This window comes from Xenopus laevis, chromosome 8L, assembly GCF_017654675.1.
Source record: "Xenopus laevis strain J_2021 chromosome 8L, Xenopus_laevis_v10.1, whole genome shotgun sequence".
Lineage (NCBI taxonomy): Eukaryota > Metazoa > Chordata > Amphibia > Anura > Pipidae > Xenopus > Xenopus laevis.
In genome coordinates, this window is record NC_054385.1 from 77718265 (window position 1) to 77732994 (window position 14730).

The 14730-nt window shown below is 38.9% G+C and overlaps 1 protein-coding gene across 1 annotated transcript; it reads left to right on the top strand.

The window, feature by feature from the left end:
• Positions 1–6223: 6223 nt before the first annotated feature.
• On the top strand, positions 6224–14506 carry LOC108698710 (calmodulin-1). Its single transcript, XM_018230415.2, has 6 exons — positions 6224–6379; positions 8998–9028; positions 10111–10254; positions 11270–11376; positions 11696–11831; positions 13135–14506. Exons 1-6 carry the CDS (start codon positions 6377–6379, stop codon positions 13161–13163), a joined length of 450 nt encoding a protein of 149 aa, XP_018085904.1. The 5' UTR covers positions 6224–6376; the 3' UTR covers positions 13164–14506.
• Positions 14507–14730: the final 224 nt, after the last annotated feature.

Here is a 14730-nt window from a genome sequence, read left to right on the forward strand (position 1 = left end):
CAGTAGACCATCCGGTCACCCGTCTTAACAGCAAAGCAGCTATAGACCCAGTGGAAAAAAAACACCCGTCAGCCCTCAGTGGCAAAGTAATAAACCCATTCAATAATAAAAACCAACCAACAATTGCGTTGGCCTCCAGCACACAGTTCCTTACACAGCCTGCTGCCACCATCAGCACTTGACGCATTGCAGGTACAGCGCAACCAATAGCAGCGTTCAGCTCTTCCGGGAAAGCATTGCAGGGTCCCAATGACCAATCACCACACTCCACACATAATCTATACGAAGACCTCACAGCGCCAACTAAGCAACGAGCTTGTGTGCGGTGTAACGAGTATTCCAGTTGTGTAACCTTCCGCGCTGAAATGTAGTCCCAATGTAAAGCAGTCCTACTTAGCTGCTGTGTCTATGTACTGAAAGGTGCGGGTATTGCAGGGCAAGTGTGAGTTGCTTGCTGTTGCCTAAATGTGTGTGATAGAAAGAAACCCCTTACAGTTAGAAACGAATAAAGAGCATCCGTGTGAATCCAGAGTGTTCCTTGCAAGGCATCATTAAATCATTCAGATGAACAATATGAATACATGCTTATATTTTAAATTAAATAACATTATTATGACTCATCAAATTAACAATGCATTTATTATATGTAATACTGATCATTTAAGTAGTAGTACTGCTTTTCTTAATCATAAACTTGCAAGCTTTTATGGTAAAATGACACTGTAACTGAATACAGACATAAGGATGTAAATATCACACATTGTCTTTGATGGGGTAAGGTACAAGGAAGCATACAAGCTAAAGGTCTGATCTTGGTGTTGCATGTAAAATGCAGCCTGTGTAATTTCGTCACATGCGGTCATACGCAGATTTTAGTTGCTCAGCTACTTTGCTATGTCACTATGATTCTTCTAGGGGTGTCATTAGCAATGTACCAGAAGCCTGCCTACCAGATTGCAATGGTAAAAGATGGGCCTCCCACTCAGCTAACTGCAAAGTAGTAACCTGGCCGAGCACACATTTTGGACTTTTTGCAGAGAACCATGGCAAGAAAAATTCCTGTCCCCGCTGACAGCCACATCTATGGGAAATGCACTATGTTTATGGCAATTGCTTCTGACAGTTGGTGGGTTTTACTTGGAACACACAAACAGCTGCCTACCAGCACATTTTTCTACAAGAGACTGTGCATTTCAGGTAAAGTAAATAGAAAGCAGATATCAACAGTAATGACAAATTGATTACTGTGATTCTCAGTGAAAAACTTCATTCATAAACCAAAATGTGTGACAGTTTTGGAGTCACATTGGCCAACTAAAGTCTAACATGTGAAGTACATTGTCTCATGTTTGCTACGTGCTGGGACACACACCTATATAAGCCACAAAAAATCTTTGTGTAAACTGGAAGATATTTTGGGGAAGCAGGAGACCCACAGCTTATGAAGAAAAAAAACAAAATTAGAATGACTGTGTATCTGGCTGTTAAACATTGAGGAACATGCATTTATTTAACAACTTTTAAATGGGATTTAGGACCATGGGTCACTGCCCCCCTGCTGGGGGAGTGGGAGGGGGGATGACAACAACGCAGAAGTGACAAATAAAATATTTGCTAATAAACAGGTAGCCTAGCCAGTAGATGATACCTGCTGATTGGTTGACTGCTGGATGGCTAGATTTGTAGTCCAGACTGAGATTTAGAATGGCCCTGACATTTCATGTATATAGAGGCCCAAATAGCTGTCCACCTGCCAAATATATAAAGAGTCACTATGGAGTATTACACCAGCCCCTACAGCAGATGGTCAGTCCAGGCCTGTTTGTAGCAAACTTAATTTAACATTTAAAAACCTCCCCATGGACATCCTTTTCGTAACCTCTCTATAACCACCAACTCCTCTGTCATTGTTTTTGAATATGCCCTCTGGTATAAACTGAGGTACCCATGAGGATCATCTCAAATAAACTACTTGTAAAACTTCAACTGAACAAAAGCATTTTAATACTAACAATGTAACTGAAGAATCTGCTACTATATTTCAAAATTGTGAATTATTGAAAATGGCATTCCCAATAAAATTCTAATTATGTTTCCTTATGCATCTTTATTTAAAGCCATTAGCATTGGTAGTAGGGGAAAAGATTGTTACAAATATGTAGATACTTTGAGATGTGGATTGTTCTGTAGATGAATAAAAACTATATTTTTTTGGCCTGTGAAAAGGCAGAGTGCATCCATCCATATCCTAGTTGTTGATCTAGACTCTAGAGGTTAGCTGCTTTGCAGGTTGTGCCAGGCCTTGTCCCTATTTAAAGAGTTAACTAGTAATAGCGTGGGTAAGGGTTTGGCATTAAGGTGTGTGAAGTTTGTTTTCTGTGTCAATATTAACCATTTAGAAGATTATAGCTTGCTCGCTATGCCATCAGCTAAGCTGGAGCTTTGCTTTTGTATTGGGCTTTTTAAGATGGAGCTGGGCTTTTGTGTTTATGGCTGTATCACACCCACAGCAAAAAATAAACAATTTCATAACATGTTTATGTTATTTATGTGTTCTTTACATTCTTGCTTGTCAAGTGCTCATTTTTAGCGAAGGTATCCATTCATTTGAATCATGTTTTGCTGATCTATTGTTTTGCTGATTAATAGATTATCTAGTGCAGAGATCCCCAACCTTTTGAACCTTTGAGCAACATTCAGAAGTAAAAGTTTTTATAAAACCAAAACTTGCCTCCAAGCCTGGAATTCAAAAATAAGCTCCTGCTTTGAGGCCACTGGGAGCAACATCCAAGTGGTTGGAGAGCAACATATTGCTCACAAGCTACTGGTTGGGGATCACTGATCTAGTGCATTTTGAAAACTTTCAACTATGAAATTAAGTTAAATCTTGTACTACAGCATTTTGTTTGTCACTTCACATAGAAAACTATTAATTATTAAAAATAATCTTGTGATAAACCTAAAAATAAAAGCTCATTCCACCATTGTTTAATATGGGCAGCCATCTCACACATTACAAACAACATAGTGAGGACTGTAACAAGCCTTTCATCAGGTCTCTAAACCAAAGCAAGAGCAAGCACCACTGAGTGTGGTTTTTCTAAATAAAGTTCTAGCTGAACTACAGATTTTCTTATGATTATATTTTGATTTTGGCTTGTGTAGAGTGACTGTTATTTCTGTTAAGTAAGAGTGCGTATTAACAAGGGATGGATTACCCAGCACTGTACTTTGTGTGAGAATACATTTACCTATTTATTAAAGTTGCAAGTCTTAGATATAAGTCCTTTGTACTGAAAATAAAAAGCATTAAAATAATCCTTTTTCTACATATCATATGTAATAGATTCTCCCCAATGGCTAAATTACTTGAGAGCTGCTCGCGCAGCTTTATGTCACTGTAATCTGTGGTTTATAAATAATTTGAATAAATGTGTCTCTGTGAATTCATCAATTGCTGAAATTACAAGAAATAATTTTAAGTAATTCTTTGTTAAAGAAAAAAGTAGAACAAAGACTATTAACCATAATTAGGGACTTCCTCCAGGTATAATACCCTGTGTAAAACTGAATATAGAGAAGCTATATATTAAGCATGAATCCTTAGGTTACAGATGAATTCATCAACTGATCGGTTTTAAAATTGTTTTATTACACTAACAACCTTCTTTTGTTTCAAAGGCAATACGCCTAATAATTGCACGTTGAAGTACTAAACTAATTAATACTGTATGTACTGATAATTGCTGTGTTGTCCTTTTATTAATCTGTACAGTATTTTAAATATGTCAAAGGGTTCACATTGATATTTGGTAACTTTAAATTAACTGCATCTACAAAACAAGCTACCTTGTTTAAACAATACTAATAGAGTGAATATGTTTTATAGGTTATTGGCACTTAACAAGCCCAACCAGCAAAAATGAAGAGCAATCAAGAAATAAAGTGACTGGTATTTGGTTCTTACTGACCCAGATATTTTGTAAATGTCACTGCATTTGTAAGCTAACTCACAGTACTAGAGGAAAAGTGAAAGATAGCTGCAGAAAATGCCTCATCCGATAAGACATAACTCAGAAAGTAAAAACTGCCATTCGTATTTGTCATTTATGTGACCCATCCCAAAGCATATGCTAAATACTTCTAGAAAATAATTTGGCTTTACATCCTGATTATTAAGGGAGTAGTGGCAGGGCAAATAAAGTCTTAAATAATATTTATCCAAAACAGGCCAAATTAAACCATCCATAAATATTGATTTATTAATCTAGACGTTTGAATGCATGCTGCCCCACCACCATCCCATCCAAAGGTCTACTCGAGTTCTCTTTTAGTGTGATTAATATTAATAAGAGCATCTTTCACCAGTATAACTTAACACCAATGTATAATTGCATTTAAGAACACAATGAGACAGTTATAACATGTAACATAGCACCCACACAGATGAAATTCTAGATGATACCAATTAATGACATCCATCCTCTCCTTTCCTAAACGTGATACCTGTTCAAGGGTGTGCATGTTTAGGTTTTGGTGGAGAATAATGGAATGTCTTAGGGATGGAAGTATACAGAGACTTTGCTGGATATCCTAGCATTAACAGACAGCATCCTACAGTCAAACATAGTTGCAGATGACAACTGTTGCTGATAAACGTTATAATATCTCACCATTCTGCAAGACATGACTCTTGGAATCTGACAAAATATTGGATGAACTTGCTTTCTCATTGAAATACACTGTTTGGTGTCGAAGTACACAAACAAGAAACCATGATACGTTTATCCTTGTGTAATTCAGCCCAAATCTGTAATTTTTCATTTGTGTCTGAAGTTTTACTCCTAATTGTCTTCTCTAGTCTTCGCTAGTTTTTGCTGTTGAGCTGCACCTGCAGGGGTTTCCTTGGTGTCAATTGTATATAGAGAAATGAACAGCACGAATAATTCCACCGGCACACAGGTCTTTAGTTGCAAGCAGGGATAACCCTTGCTAAATTTTTATTTGCGTGATGCATCACGCAAATAAAAATTTAGCAAGGGTTATCCCTGCTTGCAACTAAAGACCTGTGTGCCGGTGGAATTATTCGTGCTGGAAGTTTGTGGGGTTTCCGAAGCCCTCACGGCCGGGCACCGGGCAATACACGTTTTGGAGAGCCAGGGTGTGTAAGCTGGTAAATATTTTTGTGTCTAATATAGAGAAATGAAAACATTAGCACACGTTATAGAGAATAGGACTGCTAGGATATCCTTTTACAACTACAGGACTGTAAAATGGTGTGGCTGGAAGCAAAAATCTATTTAGGGCTTTGCAGAGTGCAAAAGTTGCAGTGCAAGGGACCCTTTATTTATTTCCCACGAATTTTGCCAAGTGTGTGAAAACAATCAGTATTACAGCAGTAATAAATAAGAGACGCAACAGAGCTAGAATGCTCCCTCCCTGGGACAAATAAACCAGATATCTGTAACATGTTTAGGTTCTGCAACTTGTCCTTTATACTGCTCCACCCCATTCCCAAACTTTCTGCAGCCTCTCCCTGCACCAAATTGCTTAGAAAACGTCATCCACCCGCAGCAGCAGCAGCAGCAGAGAGGCATTTCCCGGGGGTGTAGTCAGACGCTGCTGGTGAATTGTATGGGGAGTGCGCTTGCTATTTGCCAACCTCATAAGGTCAACTCATTGTGCGCCTACAGGAAAAGAACTGGCATGTGCGGAAAGTAGGCCGCTTGCCGGTAAAAGTAACACATCTGGCAACAAAAGTCCCTTTATCACATTTCTTTGCAATCTATATACGTGTAGCTGAGAGGAGGTCGGTCTACGTTTCGGGTAATTCACGGCTAAAATCTCGCTCCTTCCTTTGTAGTTAAGACGTAAAAAGCCTTACGGATAACTTGCAACTACATTATCACTATGCATCGCTTTCGCCATTTTAGGGCTCTTTTTAATGACGTAATAAAGGCACTACGGTCAGCTCCGCTTTTACAACAGCAGCAGCCATTGAGATTCGAATCATTCCCGGTGTTAGGACCCTACAATCCACTCTCACTCCCTAAGGAGCCAGAACAGGGTGCAGCCTCTGCCCGCAGTGTAACATATGAGCGGCTCAGTTGATAAGGGGCGCGAACATGTGCATAGCAGACGCGCTGTATTGTAATTGCACTTGTGGGTGTGGCTATGCAGGTGATGGGCGTGTTCAGCAGCTGCAGTACCGGCCGGATCTCGGGCAGTGTGTGGCCGATGGCGGAGGGATACGTGCTTATAAAGGGGAGAGGCTTTCACTCGCACCTCTAGCACTCTGTAGAGTTGCGTGAGTTGGTCAGATTGGCTTTAGCTGCTTTGTGGAAATACCAGGAGTAAACCTCATCCCGAGACCGCCATGGTAGGTACCGGAGGTGTATTTACACTGCTGTGACCTGGTTTATCCGACCTTTGCATGTGGATAAAGAGGATACGACTCATTTTTAGCAAAGAATGTCATGCTTTACTATGTATGTGCTGCAACGTCTTATTGCTTTGGGACACAGGCTGTACAGTTATATTCTAGGTATTTAGAGCTCGTATGCGGTAAAACAGGCAGTGAAGGGCTGCGGTAGGGCGCAGGAGCCTTCTGTTACTGGTAAGCCTCTCCGTTCTCGGGCAGGGAAGAGGCGCGTCACCGGCTGTCATCTCCGCGCCTTCCAGGAGTAGCGTGCTGTTTGACGCGCGTTCACGCTGTGCGCCCCCTCCCTTCTTTGCGGCCGACACCCTGCAGGGTGGAGATCCCTTGGGTTGGGCGCCGTCACCCTGCAGGGCGTTTGTGTGGTTTAGGGCTGGCTGTTTGTGTAGTAGTGAGGTAGGAGCTGCACGCTGGGGCCGCTTTCCAGTCTTTGTTCATATAAGAATAGACGTCATCCTGGGGACTGTAGCCATTAAAGTTGTGTGGTGGGCTGCTTCCTTGTGTGCCAGTATATTCGCCAAGGCGTGTCTGAATGCTTCAGTAATGGCTCATGCCCGAGGGAACGCCCTAACTGACTTTCTCTATGTACGACTACTGCTTTGGGTCTCTCTACCGACACATTCATCCCCCACACAGTCTGTCACCCGGTGTCTTATCACGTGTCACTCACTGTTTTGTTTGCGTAAAAAAAACAAGGGCGCAGGAAGGAATTGTTTGGGGAATTCTGCTTGTCCTGACTCTACAAGTGCTTACAATTGGGTCTTGCTGCATACACTCAGATTAGAGACTGTACAATCCAAATAAGATGCGCCTCAGCCTATCTGCACATGTGTTTAACACCCCACTCTTTAACTTGTTGCCACAAATAAAGGGGTTTCATTAAAGTTTGTGCTCAAGGGGAAACCCTAAATGTCTGTCCTTGCTGCCCTGTCACCTGTACTTGCCCAGTTTGTTGGCTGCTCCCCAATTTGACTGGTGAGTTGCGTAGATCGGCTAGTGGGCTGCCGCTTTGCCTTTCAACCTTCTTAAAGTGAACCGTGTTAGTTTATGGTTTTATTTCATTTGCCTGGTGAAGAATGTGGCAGTGTTGCTTAACTTTGGCCACTGCCCAATAATTTGGCCACAATTAACGGCTATTAAAGCAGTGCCGATCAATTGCTGTGCTTTTTATTTGATTGGGAGATGCTACACAGATGTTTTTTGCTCTTTCTTTATATGGAAATGTTGAGAAATGAAGTATTCTTTATTATGCCTTGGGATATGTGGAAATCTTAACCCTGTGGTTATATCTAACCCACATTGTGTAGGCATCAGAATATACTCTATCCATATAGAAGATTTAGATGGCTTTACTATTGACTTTTGTTAACAATTAAGACATTGCTTAAGTAGAGTGGCTTTTCTGCAATCCATATGTCTTTTAGGCCTTCCAGTAGAATTGCAGTATAGTAAATATCAATGCCTGGTTTCTAGTGAATGCCATGTCTGCAGTTGGAGCAGACCTTCCTACACCTGCTTGGGTTGTAACTCTTGCGTCATCCTCTTGGGAACTTGTAGTAAGTCAACAATATATTAGCCAAAGTTAAAAATATTGTGCTCTGACACTAAAATGAGCAATAATAATGCTGTTAAGCAAATGAGGGTTGTTATTGTTGCCACACTAGCTTTTGCAAATGTGTAATGGTCACTACTTTGAAGGCAATCTTTATCCAATGTGTTTTGTGTAATGATAAATACGTAATTCTGAACAACTTTACAAATTTGTAAGTGCAGTTATAAGCAGTATTGGTCTCCATTTTTAGTGTTTACAAATGGATTTCATACTACTGCAAATATTTATTTTAAAGCTGGAAAATTACCTAGTATATTTACTTTCATTATATTCGTTTTTGGGCGGAGATGCCTTAAGGCAGCAGCATTTTACAAAGCTGGAACTGCTAGGTGTGGATATGTCACATTCTTTAAACTGTTTAGCAGTTATCCCCAAGCATACTAGTTGTATATTCTGCCCATGCTTTCAGTTAATATGCAAATATTGTATTTGGAATGCTTATGCACCAGTGCTGTTGACTCTTCTCTTTATGCCACAAAAAAGGTGCAAATTCTAAACCCTTCATATCAAATAAAGGTTATTTTGTTTATACATCAGGAGGTGAAGTGTACTTCAGCCTGTTGAACAGCATGTATATACTAAAGCTTGTGGTTTTGGCCTGTTAAACCTTGTATGTCAGGTTTGCTATACTTCATAGATGAAATGGGATTCTTTTTGTTTGTTTCCTATGTCATTCCTAGCGAGAGCTGCAGTGTTCAAAAAGTAAACCACACTTTGTTTATAACATGCATTCTATAGTGAATAATGTAAAAAGGATATTTTAAGTCACCATTGCATTTTACATACATATATTTTACCTATGCATCTAGATAAACTGCTATGGGTTCATGTCTTTTCTGAAAAAGTAAAGTAGGATGAATTAAAATGAAACTTTATCTGCAGATACTCTAGCATCCTGCTCTAATTGGGCTTATTAGCAAATTAATATTGCTGTGTTTTGACTTCATAGGCTGATCAACTGACAGAAGAACAGATTGCTGGTAAGTAGGCGCTCTTCCAGACTATTTGTAGTTTTTAGTAACTACAGGTATGGGATCAGTTATCTGGAAACCCATTATCCTCAAAGCTCCAAATTACAGGAAGGCCATCTTCAGTAGACTCCATTTTAATCAAATAATGAAATGCTTTAAAATGACTTCCCTTCTTGAACTACTGTACCTTGTATTTGATCCTAACTAAGTTATAATGAATCGTTGTTGATGGCAAAGCAATCCTATTGGGGTTAATTTATGCTTGAATGCTTTTTTTGTAGACTAGGTATGATAATCCAAATTACAGAAATACCCCTTCTCCATAAAATCCCAGAAATGCCACTTATTACATAAAATCCCAGGTCCTGAGCATTCTGAATAACTTGTCCCATACATGTACTTGCCCCTAGAACCATTTTTAGCTGTGCATGCTTATTCAGTTACTCCAATGCTTAGGGCTACTATTTATTGAATGTTTATTGCCTTATAGAGATGATTTAGGTTTATGGCACTATATTGTCATGATAGTATTTGTAGCAATTGCTGTATTTCTTTTCAAGAGTTTACACGCATCCTTGTTACTTGTGTGGCAGTTTTCTGCTTCAATTATGTATACTAATGCCATCTGTATTAACTTATTAACCTTCATGTATGTAGCACTGACATTCTGCAGCACTTTAGAAGGCTATACAGCATTTACATAATTTTCTTCTCCAGTGCAACTCGCAATATAAGGTCCATATACAATTCGCACACATATGGCACTTTGAAATTTTAGCCAGTGTGAGCCATTCAGTAACTGTCCAGAATTTGCCATTGTATGCAAAACAGTGATTTTTTTTGTCCTCTCTCAAAATATTAGTTTGTACAGTACAATGTTAATCCCCAAAAGGCATTAATTTTGTTTGTTTGCTGCCTAATAGTGTTGCAGGGTGTAATTTATAAAATAACTTACAAATAAAATGGCAACTGTTTTTGCTACATGCATCTAAAGTAGTAACTGAGTGGATAAATATCATTATTGTGCAGGTTTCTGTGCTGGAAAACTAGTTTGAGCTTAATTCTCATAATATAACTTTTCTTCCTAACAGAATTTAAGGAGGCTTTCTCATTGTTTGACAAAGATGGTGATGGTACCATCACAACTAAAGAACTTGGGACAGTTATGCGATCTCTTGGTCAGAACCCAACAGAGGCTGAGCTTCAAGATATGATCAATGAAGTAGATGCTGATGGTAAGCTTTGGAAATTCTTCAAGATAATATAAACCATTTCAAAGAAATTAACATCATGTGCTCTTGAGTTATTGAATGGCTGAAACACTCTTTATGAATAGCCCTCTGTTTGCTTTACTACATCTACTAAAATCAAAGTTTTTACCTACAATTAAGCCAGCTTGGAGCTAAAAGTTAACAAGAAACAGGATAAGCAATTCATTTAGTTATTCCCATGGAATATACTGGTTTGTCAGAAGCTCTCTAACTTCACTTTAGTTCTCTTAAAACAAGAGTTACAAAACTAAAAGTTTCAGTAGCCCTATTACATCTGTCCTCAGAAGCTGCCCAACCCTCGAGCCTTGTTTGGCCATCTTTTTAATGTGGCGTTCGCTTATAGTAGAAGGAAAGCTACTGAAGCAGTTTATTGCCAATAGATTAGTCACAAAAGTGCAAGCTATAACACTTTATTCTTTAGAATGATTTAACATACCAGAGTAAACGGCTCTGTTTGTCTCTCGCTGCTCACTCATATTTCTGGGCTCAGATTACAGCAGAGAGGGGAAGAGGAGCAACTTGAGCATGCTCTAACACTGGAGGTTTATGTTGAAAATGGGAAGTCTGATACAGAAGCCCATGTATACACTATAGAAGGAAAGAAATGCTGTTTCTTTTGACAGAGGGCATTACTTAGAGGGTTAACTGGTGTATTTATTATAGACCTTTCTGATAAAGCTTACTTAATTTTAGCCTTTCCTTCTCCTTTAAAGATTGCAGTAGCCTCTGTGTAGTTCTACAGAAGCAGGAAAGATAAGGATAAGATGCAGTACTAATTCTTTTGGGCTTTAGTTTTTATTTAATTGTCCCAATGGCAATTACTATCCTAAGCAACTCTGAGCACTTTGCCCCCACCAAACCTACATTAAATGGGAATCTCCTAAATGATCCCGTAAGGAAAGTTTTATATCTTTCTAGCTTCAAAGCCTACTTTACTCACCAGGTAGTGTTTGCATTGTGACACTCTTTCCTTTTTCAGGCAATGGAACAATTGACTTTCCAGAATTCCTTACCATGATGGCAAGAAAAATGAAAGATACAGATAGTGAGGAGGAAATTCGTGAGGCATTCAGAGTCTTTGACAAGGTATAGTTTTTAAGCATGCAGAAAAAAGGCTCTGCTATTTAATAAAATTTCAACTTGGCATATCTATTATGTAATTATAGATAAGCTCTTGTATGGCAGTGATGTGTATGGCAGTTGTGCCAAGCTCTTCAGCTAGTCAACTCACAAGATCCATGTACTTCATAGAACCTAAATGACTACTTAGTAAGCTAACTCTTTGGCTTTATTTTGACCAATAAATGGTCATTTTGAATTGAGTCTCATAAGATCATGTGAAGTGTAATGATTAATGTAATGCCATTTTTTTTGTTAACATTGTCGTTTTATTTCTTGTATTTAGGATGGCAATGGTTACATAAGTGCAGCAGAGCTCCGCCATGTAATGACTAATCTAGGAGAAAAATTAACAGATGAAGAAGTAGATGAAATGATCAGGGAAGCAGATATAGATGGTGATGGCCAAGTCAACTACGAAGGTAACTTTCCTTTAATATCGCCTACCTTTGTTTCTCTGTACATCAAGAAAGTCTTGGCTACTTTTTGTAAACACATTGGTATTGATTTACTGACCTACATGTAAAAAGCAGCAAGTCAGCAATTAGTTTTGGTCAGTCTTAAAAATGTGCTGAATTGTTTTTGAGAACTGGACTGCTGCAGCATCTGCTCGTAAATAGTATCTCCATTATTATCCTGATTATAAATTGCATTGAAGAAACCACTTGCACATTAGTGTGGCAACCAATAAATGTTGGCTTTGAAATAGTATCTGGGTAAAAATCTGCGGGTTGCTTACTCTCCATTACTAGACCTGGCAAATTTGATATATAACCCCTTTCTGCTTTTGATTGCAGGATGTCAAACGCTTATTGGATTATCCTCAGTGAGCGTTTATTTGAAAGGGCCCATATACACCTTTACATGACTTGCCATACAAATAGATTATTCAGGGAAACCTGAAGAGCGGAAGTTTCTCTTCACTCTCTTCTAATAATGGCACACTCTGACAAGTGTATCAGCAGATTTGTTTTTGCAGGGTGGTCTGAAAGGAAACGAATATACATGCCCAGACACTTGAGGAGTTTGTCAAAACTGCTTGACCAAATCTGACCATGTAACGCCATCCATGCTCTCCCCAGGCTTTTTTTTTTTTTACCCCCCCTTTTCCTTTGTGGCCTGTCTCCCTTCTGCCCACATCTTGCTCATGCTGTTGTTCTTTATTGGCCTTTGTTCATGGTATAAGCTCACAGGGAAGCATGAGATGAGTTTTTTTACAGTGCTGTGGAATAAGACTTAAACACAATTGTTTATTACAATGTGGAATCCTGCCTTAAACATGAAAATTATTAGAATGGTTTAAGGGTCACAAAGGCCCTCAACAACACCAGTTTACCAAGAGTAACAATTATTTTCCATGTATATTGTACTCACAATAGTGATGTGCTGGACACTTCTGCTTCCAGCAGCGTCTACTTATAGACTCCCTCCCCCTCTAACATCAGACAGGCGCAGGTATAGGTATATTAAAGGGAAGCAGAGCAGCAGGTTGGGTGTGTGTGATGGGTTAGGGTACAAATTGCTGACCTGCACATCACTAATTCATGGGGCTGTACCAAGCCACCTAACACGGGTAAGATGTAACATGTAGTCCGTTAATTCCGCTAGTTACACCATGATGGTAACCCTGACTGAAATGTCACAATCTATTGGAGTGCTTAAATGATGCTCTGACACTTTTTTTTTTTCTCCATTGTTTCTTAAATGTTTTGTGTTTTCCCCTAGAATTCGTACAGATGATGACTGCAAAATGAAGTCTCCTCACCTTTTTCCCCTCTAGAAGAATCAAATTGAATCTTTTACTTACCTCTTGCAAAAATGTTCATTTACTCATTCTGTTTCTGTATAGCAAAACTGAATGTCAAGAAATACCTTATGTCCACAAAAATCTGCATGTAATGGTTGGTGGTCCTGTTCCCAAAAGAATCAGTCTAAACATCAGTTTTACAGTATATAAATACTTGTACTACCTTAAACAACAAGGAAGCACTTAGTGGACTCCTTACGTTCCATTTGCTAATGATTACTCCACTGTTTGGGCTGGCCAGTTTTACATGCATGCAGCTTGACAATTGAGCACAGTCAGATCTTTGTATTTAAAACAGATAAAAAAAAACAAAAAAAAAAAACAACTCAACCCCCACTATCTTTGGTGGAGTGTGTTTCAATTTGTAGTTTAAATTGTCATAGCTGGTTTACTTTAAAATTGGTTTATACCTCAGAATGGTATGCAGCAAAATGGCTGAAGGATGCAAATTGTGAGGAAAGCCCCTGATCGTTGAAGGGTTCTTTTGTACTTGGTGTGCTCCCAATATCTTAACTCTGGATGGCATGTCTGTTCTAATATTGGTTTAACATTGTTTGCATTGCACTAAAGTGAAACGGGTGTCAGGCTGTTACCGTTCACAAAATTAAGAATCCTTCACCAAGCAGAGCATTTTGTTTGGACTCGTTTTAAAATCTTCTGTACCTGACTTGGAGCCGGCAGAGTAACCTATACCTATATAGGACTTCAGCACAACGATCAACATGGCTGTTCAAGAAATGTCAATGTCCATTCCAAGTTGTAAATTCTAGGGGTTTTTTTTTTTTTTTCAATAAAAGACCATTGTAATTTTTTTGTTGTAAAACTAATTTATTCATCCATGTACAGTTTTATTTGGTTTCGCTAGCTGAAGATACTACCTAGTTGTATCTGTAATGTTGTCTTCCTCCTTCTATATCTTCACTTTATTTAGCATTGATACCTTGGTTGTAATCTTAGAGAAGGCTGTTCTCGTGTGTACATTTTTTGCTGATGGGCAGGTTTCTGATGCTGCAGTATGTGCAGATAACTGTTACACCATCGGCAGAGATTATGCTGTAAATAGCCATGTTTAGTTCTTCCGAATGCTTCGGTTTTTTTTTGCGATGTGTCTGAATATCACTTAATGTTTGCATCAATCTATGCTTTTGACTTCTGTGATATTTTTTTTAAGGTTGTAGGCACTGCACATAAACCTTTTTTGCATGCACAAACCAGTACAGTATATTCTAGCTGTAAAATGAACTTGTTTTGAGGAATAAAAGTGTGAATCCTAGGTATTAACCTGTTAAAGCCTAGTCGGTGATTTGCCTTCATACACTTAAATTTTGACTTACTACACCACAAAACTGCTCATTTGACCCATATTTTGATTAGTCCCAGTTTATTGATACAGTGGCTTTGCTGTGCACACAGCTCAATATATGTAGTGTGAAATGGTCAAGAGACACCCAGGTGCATGATTTTCATAACTTTAGACCATGAAGAGCTGGTAACCTCTGGGGTTAATGCAATGC